Raw genomic sequence first — 13,591 nt, forward strand, 5'->3', positions numbered from 1 at the left:
TGCATTATTAAGATTTTGTGATCCACTTGTCTAATATGGTCCTTTTTGCTATATTATACTTACTGGACAATATATTTCAAAAAAGTAGAGAAAAACCTATGTGTGATTATGTTTGCTTGGCAGGAGCTTGGTTTGCTTAACCAGAAAAATCATCCACTGACCCATGCCATGTACAACTTGGGCGCAATAAAAGAGTTGAATGAAAAGGAGCGGAGGCCGACCAGGATAGAAATCCCAAAGAGCCTCCAGCAACGAATCCAGCAATATTTGGATCAGGTCAGTAATAGCTAGCATCTCTTGGAGTAACGTCTGCCTGCCACTTAATTAGGATTGCTGATGTTTCAACTGCCTTGTTTCACTATGATCTTATCATCATACCTTATTAAATCTGTGATTTGTATCATTCTTTACAAGTTTAAATAATCTTTTAAAACAGTGAAGAGACTAAAGAGGCTGGGATTGTTCTTCTTATAACAGAGAATGTTTAAGTTGAAAATTGAATGATTTGAAAGAATGGATAAAGAGAAACTGTTTGCAGTGCAGCAGTGTGGGTAATTGGAGGTTACAGATCTAAGGTAACTGGTGAAAGACCAGAGAGCAGGCGAGAAGAGATGTTTTTATGCAGGAGTGCTGATGATTTTGAATGCACAACCTAAGACAGATGGTGGAAGTCAGTTCAAAAGCAGCAATCAAACATGTGCTTGAACAGGATAGAACAGTGCGGTAGGCCTAATTAAGCAGCTCTTTTAAAGAGACAGTACAAATTAATGGACCAAATGGTGACATCTGCAGTGAGATGCTAATTTTATGAGCAGTTCTCCTATGGTTATAGGTGAACTATACAAGCTTTAAAAATTCTACGAGTAAAAAGTGAGGACTGCAGATGCTGGAGATCAGAGCTGAAATGTGTTGCTGGTTAAAACACAGCAGGTCAGGCAGCATCCAAGGAACAGGAAATTCGACGTTTCGGGCCAGAGCCCTTAATCAGGAATCACGTTTCGGGCCAGAGCCCTTCATCAGGAATGAAGGGCTCTGGCCCGAAACGTCGAATTTCCTGTTCCTTGGATGCTGCCTGACCTGCTGTGCTTTAACCAGCAACACATTTTCAGCTCAGTTAAAAATTCTATGGCCATCCTTTGAGTGCATGCTTGTGTGAAGTACTTGCAGAATTTCTGATTTTTGAGATGTTGGTTTGGAGGGAGTGCATCAGCATAAAGCTGGATCTGATTTCCATTTGACCTCTCCAGCCATGTATTCCAACAGAGTTGGCTGTATCCTGAAGCAGAATTCCTGATGGCTATTCCCCTTCCTCCCTCTCTTGTAGCCAAGTGATACTAAAATGAGCTGCACAAAGTAACTCACATGACAGCAACATGGTAAATGATCAGATGATCTATTTCTTTAAAGTTGACTGGATAAATACTTTCCAGGCCAATAGGAATAATTCCTCTACCATGAAATCTTTCCTGTTCACCTGAGAGGCCAGATGGACCTCAGTTTAACATTCATCCAAAATATGTCATAGTTCAACATTCCCTCATCACTGCACTGGATGCCAACTTTGCAGTTGCACTTTAGTCTCCAGAGTGGGATGTGAACTCAAATCCTTCTGACCCATGCTTCCAACTGATCTATAGCTGATGTTACATCAATGAACAGCATCCTCCTGAACACAATGTTAACTCTTGTCCACTTGATACGCAGATGTGAGCTGTGAAGGAATTTTAAAAAGCCTATGCGTTACATTTATGACCAATCTGAATGTTAGGCATCAGGAGTTGGTTGAAATAGCTTTTCAAATTGATGTTCAAAACTTGTCTTTGTTGATTTTGTATCAGAGAACTGCCATAGAGATGTAACATATCCAGTTAAGTTTGAACAAATGAAGATAGCTTGTTTATCTGCTGCTGAAGCTGTAAAATGAAGGTTCTTCACTGTTTTTATTAATTCCCATGATCTGAACTGAAACATTTTTAAAATACACATTTATCCAAATGAAAACTGACCTATTTGATTTTTTTATACTTTAACAGCAACTAATTTAACAAGGAAAGTCCATAGGTTGTTGCAGTTTTCTTTTCCTTATCTGATGAATACGTCTCCCCTCCCTCCATGCATGCATGTTGATAACAAATAAAAATCTCTGATACAGAGGATGGTCGGGAAGAGGATGGGAGTAGAACTAATTGGATTGTTACTCGAAAGAGTCAATGATTTAATGTCCTCCTGTTGTGTTTTTAAAAACCATTCTTTGAACTCATGTATGACCCATACTCAGATCCTGTGCAGACCAGCTGGTGGGAGTATTTGCGGGCATCTCTAGCCTTTTCTTTCTGTGATCCGAAGTCCCTATTGGCTTCGAAAAGACCACTATCACCCCGGTGTCCAAGAAAAATCACGCAGTGTATCCCAATGACTATCGCCTTGAGGCTCTGACCTCCATAATTATTGAAGTGTTTTGAGAGGTTAGTCATGGCTCGCATAAACTGCACCCTGCCATTTGCCTCGATCCTTTGCAATTTGCTGACCGACACAACCGACCCACAACAGATGCTGTCTCTTTGGCCCTGCACTCATACTTGGAGCACCTGAATAACAGGATACCTACATTAGGCTCCTACTTAATGATTACAGCTCTGCCTTCATACTATAATTCCAAACAAATTCCTCTCTAAACTCTGAGACTTAGTCTAGTCTTCTCTGTAACTGGATTCTCGATTTCCTGACCCATAGATGGAAATCAGTAAGAATAGGTGACAACACTTCCACCACCATAATCCTCAACACCAGTGTCCTGCAAGGCTATGTACTTGGCTCCCTACTATATTCCTCATGCACTCATGTCTGTGTGGCCAAGTATCACCCCAACTCCATTTACAAGTTTGCTGCCTACACCACCCTAGTTGCTCAGATCTCAAACAACAAGACAGTAGAATACAGAAAGGAGATAGAGTGCTTAGTGGCATGGTGGAAAGACAACAATCTCTCCATCAATGTCGTAGAACAAAGGAGCTGGTCATTGACTTCAGGATGTGGAGTGGAGGGCATGCCCCAGTCTGCAGCCACAATGCTAAGGTGAAAATGGTCGACAGCATCAAGTTCCTGGGAGTGATGTTCATCAAAATCTGTAATGGTCCACCCAGGTTGACACAATGGTCAAGAAACAGAACAGCATCTTTACTTCATCGGGAGGCTAAGGAAATTCAACATCCACATGACTCGTACCAAATTTTATACATGCAGGATAGAAACCATCCTACCTGGACTCATCACAGTGTGGTATGGCAACTGCTCTTCCCCAAACTGCAAGGAACTACAGACAGTCGTGAACACAGCCCAGTCCATGCCTTCCAACCATTGACTCCATCTATACTTCCTGCTGCCTTGGGAAGGCAACTCAAGACCACTTCCACCTCGGTTATACTCTCTTCCATCGTCTCCAATCATGGAGAAGATATAAAAGTTATGAATAAATTTCAGAACAGCTGCTTCCCTGCTGTTAACAGACTTTTGAACAGACTTACAATCATAGAGATTCATAGCACAGAAACAGACCCTTTGGTCCAACTCATCCATGCTGACCAGATATCCTAAGCTAATCTAGTCCCATTTGTCAGCACTTGGCCCACATCCCTCTAAACCCTGCCTAATCATATACCTATCCAGATGCCTTTTAAATGTTGTAATTGTACCAGCCTCCACCACTTCCTCATGCAGCTTCTTCCATAGATGTGTGAAGAAGTTGCCCCTTGGGTCCCTTTTAAATTTTTCCTCTCTCACCCTAAGCCCTCTAGTTCTGGACTCCCCATCCCAGGGAAATGACCTTGACTATTTGCCTATCCATGCCCCTCATGATTTTATAAACCTCTATTAGGGCACGCTTCAGCCTCTGGCGCTCCAGAGAGAAAAGCCCCAGCCTATTCAGCTTCTCCCTGTAGCCCAAACCCTCCAACTCTGGCAACATCCTTGTAAATCTTTTCTGAACCCTTTCAAGTTTCACAACATCCTTCCGCTAGGAAGGAGACCAGAATTGTGCACACTATTCCAAAAGAGGCCTAACAATTACCCTGTACAGCTGCAACATATTTGTCAAATGTTAATTCTGATCTCTGTCTTGCTCTCTCTGCACCTTCTCTGCAGGTGTTACACTGTATTCTGCTACCCGATGCACTTTGTATCATACAATCTTCCTATATATCGCACAAACAATACTTTCACTGTATCTCGATGCATATGACAACAGTAAATTAATACATCAATCAATACATTAATGTCTGAAGAATGTTTAATTGACTGAGATGCCAGAGAAGAAAGAGCGTTCTGAAGAAGAGTTGTAATGGATTCAAAGTTTCAATCCTATTTCTGCCTCCACAGATGCTGCCGGATCTGCTGAGCTTATTCTTATTTCAGAAAGTAATGTCTGAGTTTTATAAGAAATGTAATACTGACTTCCTGCGAACACTGTGAACAAAGCTGTGGCCTAGAGTTAACACCTTCAGTAGAGGAGGGGAGAATATTGTATTAATTTTTGAGCATTCACTGTTTTATTTAATGTTTTCAGTACTTTTTCATTAAACTGAGAAATGCACACTCACCTTTAATTCTTTCTCCATCTATCCTCTGCAAGTGACCAATGTTTTTTTCTCTCTCATTCTCTTGCAGCATTCAGTAGAAACAGCCTCTGAAGATGATGACTGTGAGTACCAGTCCATTAGCCCCAGCCCAGAGATTGTGGATTCAGTGTCTGGCAGTGGTTTGATTAGTGATGCTATTACAGGAGAAATGTATGTCCCACTGTCACAAGGAGAGGCAGAGCAAATCAATCAGAAACTGCTCTGGCTGTGGCAGCGATACAAGCCTGAGAAAGTTAAGCCATTGCCAGTAGACTTGCACAAGAAAGCAATAATTTCTGCCATTGAAGAAAATCAGGTAATAGTCATAGCTGGAGCGACTGGATGTGGTAAAACCACCAGGATCCCTCAGTTTATACTGGAGAAGTTCATAACTGACAACAGAGGAGCACACTGTAACATTTTAATAACACAGCCCCGACGGATCAGTGCAGTATCAGTGGGGCAACGAGTAGGCTATGAGCTGGGACCAAGCCTGAAGAAAAATGTGGGTTACCAGGTGAGGCTGGAGAGCATGTTGCCCCCTAGAGGTGGAGCCTTACTCTTCTGCACTGTTGGCATCCTGCTGAAGAAACTACAAGGTAATGCCTCACTAGAAGGCATCAGTCATGTCATCGTGGATGAAGTCCACGAACGTGATGTCAACACGGACTTCCTGCTCATCTTACTGAAGAAGATAATGGAATCCAACCCGAATCTGAAGATCATCTTAATGAGTGCCACCAGTGACACTGAGCGTATATCAGAATATTATGGAAATTGCCCCATAGTAACTGTGCCAGGATTCATGTTTCCGGTGAAAGACTTTTACCTGGATGACCTCCTACCAATGCTGGGACGAAGGAAAATGACTGGGCTCAATCAAGTGAGTAACTTGATAAAGGAGGAAGTGGTTTGTTTTGGTGTTTGTTTTTGTTTCTGAATGTCTTAAAATATTTCACACCAAATTAACAATTTTTGCCCAGAAGTGATTTGTTATTAAGCAAATAATAGCTAATTTATCGAAGTCAGATTATTGAGCAAATAATCTGTTAATGAGTATTTTGATCGAAAGATAAATATTGGCTAGGATATTGGCTGTCTGTCCTTTTCAGTTCATGTAGATGTTTCAAGATTCTCTAAATTACTTGCTCGTGTCTGGACTGAAGTTTAGGCTGAAAGTTCACTGACTCAGTGCCAAACAGGAGAGTGCCTACAAGTTGATGACAGTAAACTTTGGCGGCACGGTGGCACAGTGGTTAGCACTGCTGCCTCAAAGCGCCAGGGACCTGGGTTCAATTCCCGCCTCAGGCGACTGACTGTGTGGAGTTTGCATGTTCTCCCCGTGTCTGCGTGGGTTTCCTCTGGGTGCTCCGGTTTCCTCCCACAGTCCAAAGATGTGCGGGTCAGGTGAATTGGCCGTGCTAAATTGCCCGTAGTGTTAGGTAAGGGGTATATGTAGGGGTATGGATGGGTTGCGCTTTGGCGGGTCGGTGTGGACTTGTTGGGCCGAAGGGCCTGTTTCCACACTGTAAGTAATCTAATCTAATCTAAACTACTATAGCACTAAGATGCGATTCGTGGAAATAATGGGGCATACCTTTGCTACAACAGACAACAATGTATTTAGCTCATTAAACAAATCTGGAATTGAAATCTAGTATAAGCAGTGATGCTCTAAAACCCATCTGATTGTTCACAAATCCTGACTGGTTGTTCTGGAAAGAAATTTGTTATTCTTACATATTCTGCCCCGTATGTGACTCCAGATCCTCATATGTGGTTGACTCTTACTGTGCTCTGAAATAGCCTGACAAACCAAACTGTTGTATAAATCCATTACAATAAAAGTATATTACAGAGGAGCCTCCATTATCCAAAGGAGACAGGCGGGAGTATTTTGTTCGGTTAATCAAATGCTGGATAACACAGCTGAGCAAAGAGACCTTGCGATCTTGTCGGATGATCCGATATTTAGATAATTGAATGCTGGATAATTGAGGTTCCTCAGCAATAATAAAACTGCCCAGATTATGCAACATCAACATAGTTTTTGGATTTGAGCAAGCAATGGTACACTGAGTCCAGTGGGAACTGAAAAGGCCTCCTTGCTAACATGTGAGGGTTATGAATTACTGTAATAAACAATTCACAATGATCAGTCAGGCTAACATTATGACTTTGCTGGAAGCAACAAAATATTCATTTGTGCAAACTAAAAGAACATGTCCCACCATTACACCTCTCTGTGAAATAAAAGCACAGTGGTACTAGAGGCGGGTGGCAAGGAATAGTAGTTAGGCCTCAATCATTTACAGTCCACATCAATTACTTGGTTGATGGAACTGAGTGATCACATATTTAGATTTGCTGATGATACAAAGTTATATGGGAAAATAAATGGTGAGGAGGATGCAAGTGGGATACAAAAGAGTGTATCAGATTGTGTGAACAGGCAAGAACATGACAGATGGAATATGTTGTGGCAAAGCAAGACATTTTCCATTCTGATAGGAAAAGTATAAAAGCAAAGTATTTGTTGAATGGCAATAAACTAGGACATGTTTGCATTCAGAGGGAAGTAGATATCCTTTACCTGAACCACAGAAGGTTGGCATGCAGATACAGCAAGTAATTCGGAAAGCTGATAATGTATTAACTTGTGTTAAGGTATCGGAGTTTAGCAATAAAGATACTTTATAATGTTTATATGAGCTTTTATTTAGGCTACACCTTGAATATGTCTGCAGTTTTTGTTAATGGGTGCATTCTCTGTGCTAACACCTCTACTGATCACAGTTCACTTGACAACCAATCTGTCCATACCTCTTGTGCAATATAAATGCTTATTTTTCTCTTGTAATAATATTCTTGCAAATTGTCCTGATTTATGCAAGATGAAAAGGTTTCATTTTTTTCTTGAAATATTATTTGTCTTCTACAGTGAAAACAAGCATAAATTTCTGTTCCATGCTAATACCATTTTCTTATTTTTCCAATATTAATTCTCCAGACTCCATTTTTAAGGGGTCAATCCTCATTTTAGTTAGCCATTTTTTAACCTGCTTGAAACTCTTGGTATCCATTTAATATTTTTAGCTAGCTTTCTCTTAAACTTTAATCTCTCTTTCCTTTTATTCGTCATTCTTTGCAAGATTATAAAATCTGACTAATCTTCTGATTTACCACTCAGCTTCACAATATTGTGCTCTCGTTAATTTAGTGTGATACTATCCTTCTTTAATTAACCACAGATAGCACTCAAAGTAATATGTCACCCTGAGATATTAAATATCTCCTTACATGTCTGCTACTTCTGCTCTAAAGTTTATTGGACCTGCTTTCCAGTTGACTTTAGCTATCTTTTTACTCATACCTTTGTAATTTGTTTAAATTTAAGGGAGGAGTCTTAGACCTACACTTCTCACCCTTAAACTGAATGTGAAATTCTATCGTGTCACGATCACAGTTGATCTGAGGCTGCTTTAGAATAAGGATATTAATTAATTAAACCCTGTCTCATTGCACATTATCAGATCTAAATTGTCCAGCTCCTGGTTTGGCACTCAAGCATATTGTATCCATTATCATTTCTGAGTACAGTATGAGCTAATCTTCCAGACCACGATTGCCAATCTGATTTGTTTAATTTATATGGAGACTCTTTGCAGTGCCTTTCCTACAATCGTCTATTATCTTTTCCTCTAACCTCTTCAGCAGTATAGCTTTAAAAGGGGCTTATAAATTCTGCCACAGTGACCTTTGCTATCCATCATTGAATTTCCATATTGGCTGTGGTTACCATAAAGGTCATGAAGGAATGGTGACCCTCAGGTTAAATTCATCACTAGTTGTCCCTCTCTCTAATAACTAGTTTGACAACATTGGTGCATGAACTGTGTGTGCTGTTCTAAGTTGCACATTTGTAGATTTTGGGGGTGTGGAAGCTGAGAGAAGAGATTGAGAAGGGCTGAGGTGGGCTGAGTTGAAGAGAGATCGGGACATGGAAGATGGGAAGGTGTTTGGGATTGGGGAAGTAAGGGATTGGGGTCTCTTTGTTACCCTCTGTATGGACACTTTATTCTGCTCACACCCCAGCTTCTGAGCCCTCTTCCTTTCTCCGGGGTTTCTGCCATCTGGTGTCCCTCACCCCACTACTGAAACCAAGTTCAGAATGTTGCGTGTGGTAATGCATTTGTGTATAGTCTATGTGATGACGTCAATGATTGGAATTGTGCGTTCCCTAATGAGCGTGCATGTATAGTTGCCAGCAGTTGCCGCTATCAGCAAATACTGCATTAATATTTCAACTGTACCTTTTCTATCACTTATCTCTATCACTCTCCTTCTGTGTCTTGATCGTGGTTCCTTAGTTAAAATTGGGCTTGATTCAGGCTGAGGATCAAATCTGATGTATCCCTTATCTGTAATGCACAACACATTTCAATTCAGCTTTTAGCCTTCAGTGATCTCTGAATCTGTCACTGTTTCTGAGTGCACGCAGGAACCTGTAGATGTGATCTGTGACTTGCAGCACTAATTCAGCTTTCAATTGGTGCGTAATTTTCCTTCCACAAAATAATTGGTCCTTAAGATCACAAGGATTTATAATATATTAGTGCAAAACAGTACATTACTTGATGAAGCTGGTCTGAGTTTTCGGTAGTATTAATCAACTCTGGTTTTATGATGTCAACAGGATGAGGAGGATCCCGTCCCTGATCTTGATCTGGTCACCGACACAATTTTACACATTGATGCTCACAGTGAGTCTGGTAAGGGAAGCTTGTTTGAACTCCTATTGTTTGCTGCTGACAACAGAAGAAGGATATTTCTAGTTCTTATTTACTGGCTGACTTTACAAACTGGCTTAGTCCTCAAATATGTCGATAAGGAAGGTCCAACGTTTGATTTCTAATCCACCCTGAGTTATTAATCTCAACTAAAGTAACAAACACTGAACAGAAACATTTTCAACCAAGATCACAAGTTACATAATGTTCCGTTGGGACAAAGATAAACTGTTTACCTTTGTCTTTCTACACCCATCCAGAATCTTTGGCATCCTAATATGCCTCTCCTTCATTGTTAAGTTGGACAGAATTTCCCTCGTTTGTCTCAATTGCTGAATGATAGCTGGAGAATCACCTACCATTGCCTCTCTTCCCATTCCTGCATTGTATTTTTCCAGAATATACCTGTGGCAGATTTTTGTTTTTATTTGCATCCTGCCCTACACCAGCATCACACAAGAAAATTACCAAAGGTCCTCAGACTACACCGTACAGATCTACTTAGAAGAAAAGAGCAGCAAATATATAGGAACAATCCCAGCCACATGTTCTGTGCAAGCCATTCACCATCCAGTTTTGGATAGATACCATCATTCCTTCACTGTCACTCTATCAAACTTTTTGGAGATACCACTGTTGGACTAGGGTGTACAAACTTAAAAAATCACACAACACCAGATTATAGTCCCAACAGGTTTAATTGGAAGCACTAGCTTTCGGAGAGCCGCTCCTACATCAGGTGGTTGATGAAGGAGCAGCACTCCAAAAGCTAGTGCTTCCAATTAAACCTGTTGGACTATAACCTGGTGTTGTGTGATTTTTAACTCTCTAATGGTATTATTGGTGTACCTACAAGAAAGCTATTTACCACCACCTTCTCAAGGCATTGAGGGATGAGCAATAGTTATTGGCCCAGCTGGTGATGCTGACATTCCATCAATGAATAAGTAAGAAAGAACAGCAATTTTTAAATGCAAAGTCACAACACCCTGCTTTTCCTCGCTATCGACTTTCTTGCTCCTCTGTTGTCACTGTATTATCTGTTAACAAGGATGAGCAGAAATTTTCCTCCATGTAACATTTGGAAAACTTAAACCATTCTTTCTGATCTCCACTCTAAACTTGGATCTCAAGCCATTGATTGTCCAGTAAGAGACAATTAAGAGACAATGTAAAAGACACTGCTCCTTTACATTCTTTTTGCTGACAACTGTCTGAGGCCAGATGCAACTTTTACAGAAAATATGGGAACAGATTACTGCAGATGCTAGAATCTGCTGAAAACAACAAATGTTGGCAATCACATTGGGTCAGGCAGCATCCATGGAGTGAGAACAAATTAACGTTTCGAGTTTAGATGACTCTTCATCAGACTTTTATACAACCTTGTTATCATACTTGACCCAAGGTGAGCTTCCAGTTGGACATTACAAAACTACATACATTGCCTATTTCCACTTCTGTAATATTGCCTAAGTCTGCCTCTGCCGCCTTTATCTGATGCTGAACGTCTCATCATATTACCTTTAGACTTGGTTATTCTCATGCAGTCCTAGCAGTTCTCCAACTTTCTGCCCTTTGTAACTCAAGGACATCTAAAACTCACACAAAGTCCTCCCATGTGCTCACTGAATTACCCTGGACTTGATTTGACAGTTCCCATCCTTGTTTTCAAATTGCCCAAGATCTAGGTCCTCCATCCCTATCCCTGACCTCCTCAATGCCCAGAAACTAATGGAATATCTACAACCTAATTCTGGCCCTTTGAACATCCTTAATATTAATTGAGCAATTGTTGTTGGGCAAGCTTTCAGCCGTGAAGTTCTTAAGTTCAGTAATTCTCTCTTGAAGTCTCTGTACCTGTCTCATTTCCTTCCTTTTAAGGTGCAACTGAAAGCCTGTTTCCTCAATTATGCTTTTAGTTAACTTGACTGGATATGACCTCAAATAGTTCAGTGTTGAAAAAAGTGCCAGCGAAGTAGCTATATTCTGTTAAAGGCCCTACATAGATGCCAGAAGCAGAGGTTAAAGTGTGGAGACAACTGAAAATCTGTGAACCAGGGGTAGGGCTTTAAAATGTGCAAGAAATCAAGAATCTTCTCCGCCTCATGCACCTTCACATCACTACAACCACCAACACATAAAAAGACAAAATAAATCATTGACACTGAAGCAAGACTTGAAATGTGTAGAAAGAATGGAATTTTCCCCTGAGAATCCGTGAGGCCAGGAGGAGGGCTTAAAACATTGAAGAATGGAACTTCCCACCAATGATCAGAGAGCTCAAGATCAAGGTTTAATGCATGGAGAGAAAACTAGACCATGCAAAACTATCCCAACCCCATTACACACACCACCTCCCCCCAGAGATCAATCTTCCTCTGATGCACACCTTCCCCCTCGGTCTCCTGCATCCAACACTCTCACTGCCTGCACGCTTCCAACTGCCTCCCTAATGCCCTGTTGTCCCTGCACATTGCTCCACTCTTCCCACATATGTACCCCCTCTACCCCAGGCCCCATTTCTTCACCCCCAAACCTCTTTTCTACTTCATTGTTCACTTCAACCCCAAACTTCAGCTACAAAGCCCAAACCTCTCCCCTACCACACGTAGCTCCTTCATCTTTTACTCACCCATGCGTATGAAATATAGAAACAGAAAATAGGAACACAAGTGGATGATTTGGCGTCTAGATCCCATTCAGTGTGATGATGGCTGATTCTCTGGAATGGCGAAAGAAAAATCAGCTACTCCTTAACCCAAGTCAAGTGGCTTTGCCTTGGTGGAAGTTTGGGTTAGCTGTGACTAGATGACTGAATAGCCAATCAACAATAACTCTAGAATCAGCATTTTATTAATACAGAACATCTCTCTGAATTCAGGGAAAAAAAGGTAGTGAAAGGAAATGTTAAAGAAATTAGACTGTTTTGCACTTGGCCTTTAACTAACTCCTGTTATGTTTGTATTGCAGGTGGAATCTTGTGCTTCTTACCAGGTTGGCAGGAAATCCGAGGAGTTCAACAGAGACTTGAGGAACGCCTTTCTACTCCAAACAAAAATTACATAATTTTACCCGGTGAGTGCAAAATCAGTGAGCTTCCTGTTTTATGGTGAGTGTCTGTAAAGTCACTGCAATTAAGGAAGAAATATATTTCCATGGGTTTGCTCCCAGATAATCAGAGAAGCATGTCAGCAGCTTGGAGTTCTCCAGCAAGTAACTCACATTTACCTGGAAGAATGCAGCTTCACAACACAAGAAACTCCAAACCAGTCAAGACAAAACACTTCGCTAAATTAGCACCCATCCACCACCTTAGACACCTAGGTCAGTTTGCCAGACAACTAGTTTGTGATGGAGACTGATGCCAGCAGTTTCAGTTAAGTTCCAATCCCAGCTGAGGTCTTAATGAAGACCTACCTTTTTTGCTTAACCGTTTGTCTGAGGCACAGTGACCTTTAGGTTAAATTAATTGCTGATGTTACCTCTAATTTTCTTTCTGGCTGCACTGGACTCCGATGTCTGTACACTGTAGTGAAGTTTAGAACTTAAGCGCCGCTTAAAAAGAACATTGCTCGCCACCAGTTGTGTCTCTCTAACGAGAAAGCATCCTATGATACCCAGGGGCTTTGGTGACCTTCACTTTTTCCCTCAATCATCATTGCACTGTAGTAGCCGTAGGCACCAGATAATTGGGCCAATGGGCTGAGAAATAGTAGATGGTGTTCAATTTGGATAAATGTAGCATACTGCATTTTAGTTAAAATGAAAGGCGGAGGCACTTAAGGCTTTTCTCATTGGAGAAAAGAAGGTTTAGGGGAGATTTGATAGAGGTGTACAAGATGATTAGGGGTTTAGATAGGGTTGACAGTGAGAACCTTTTTCTGCTAATGGAGTCTGCTGTTACTAGGGGACACAGCTTTAAATTAAGGGGTGGTAGGTATAGGATAGATGTTAGGGGTAGATTTTTTACTCAGCGGGTTGTGAGTTCATGGAATGCCCTGCCAGTAGCAGTGGTGGACTCTCCCTCTTTATGGTCATTTAAGCGGGCATTGGACAAGCATATGGAGGTTATTGGGCTAGTGTTGGTTAGGTAGGCTTCGGTCGGCACAACATCGAGGGCCGAATGGCCTGTACTGCGCTGTATTTTTCTATGTTCTATGTTCTAAAAACTTAAACAGTTAATGG

The 13,591-nt window shown here is 41.1% G+C and overlaps 1 protein-coding gene across 1 annotated transcript in view; it reads left to right on the forward strand.

Moving 5' to 3' along the window:
* The window catches only part of dhx30 (DEAH (Asp-Glu-Ala-His) box helicase 30), an 87,379-nt gene that overhangs the window by 19,739 nt on the left and 54,049 nt on the right, over positions 1-13,591 (forward strand). The window contains exons 7-10 of the mRNA XM_060824438.1: positions 124-276; positions 4,663-5,496; positions 9,310-9,385; positions 12,377-12,481. Of these exons, the coding sequence (XP_060680421.1) occupies positions 124-276; positions 4,663-5,496; positions 9,310-9,385; positions 12,377-12,481 (1,168 nt within the window). The remainder of the gene's footprint in view (positions 1-123; positions 277-4,662; positions 5,497-9,309; positions 9,386-12,376; positions 12,482-13,591) is intronic.

This window comes from Hemiscyllium ocellatum, chromosome 4, assembly GCF_020745735.1.
Source record: "Hemiscyllium ocellatum isolate sHemOce1 chromosome 4, sHemOce1.pat.X.cur, whole genome shotgun sequence".
Taxonomy (NCBI): Eukaryota; Metazoa; Chordata; class Chondrichthyes; order Orectolobiformes; family Hemiscylliidae; genus Hemiscyllium; species Hemiscyllium ocellatum.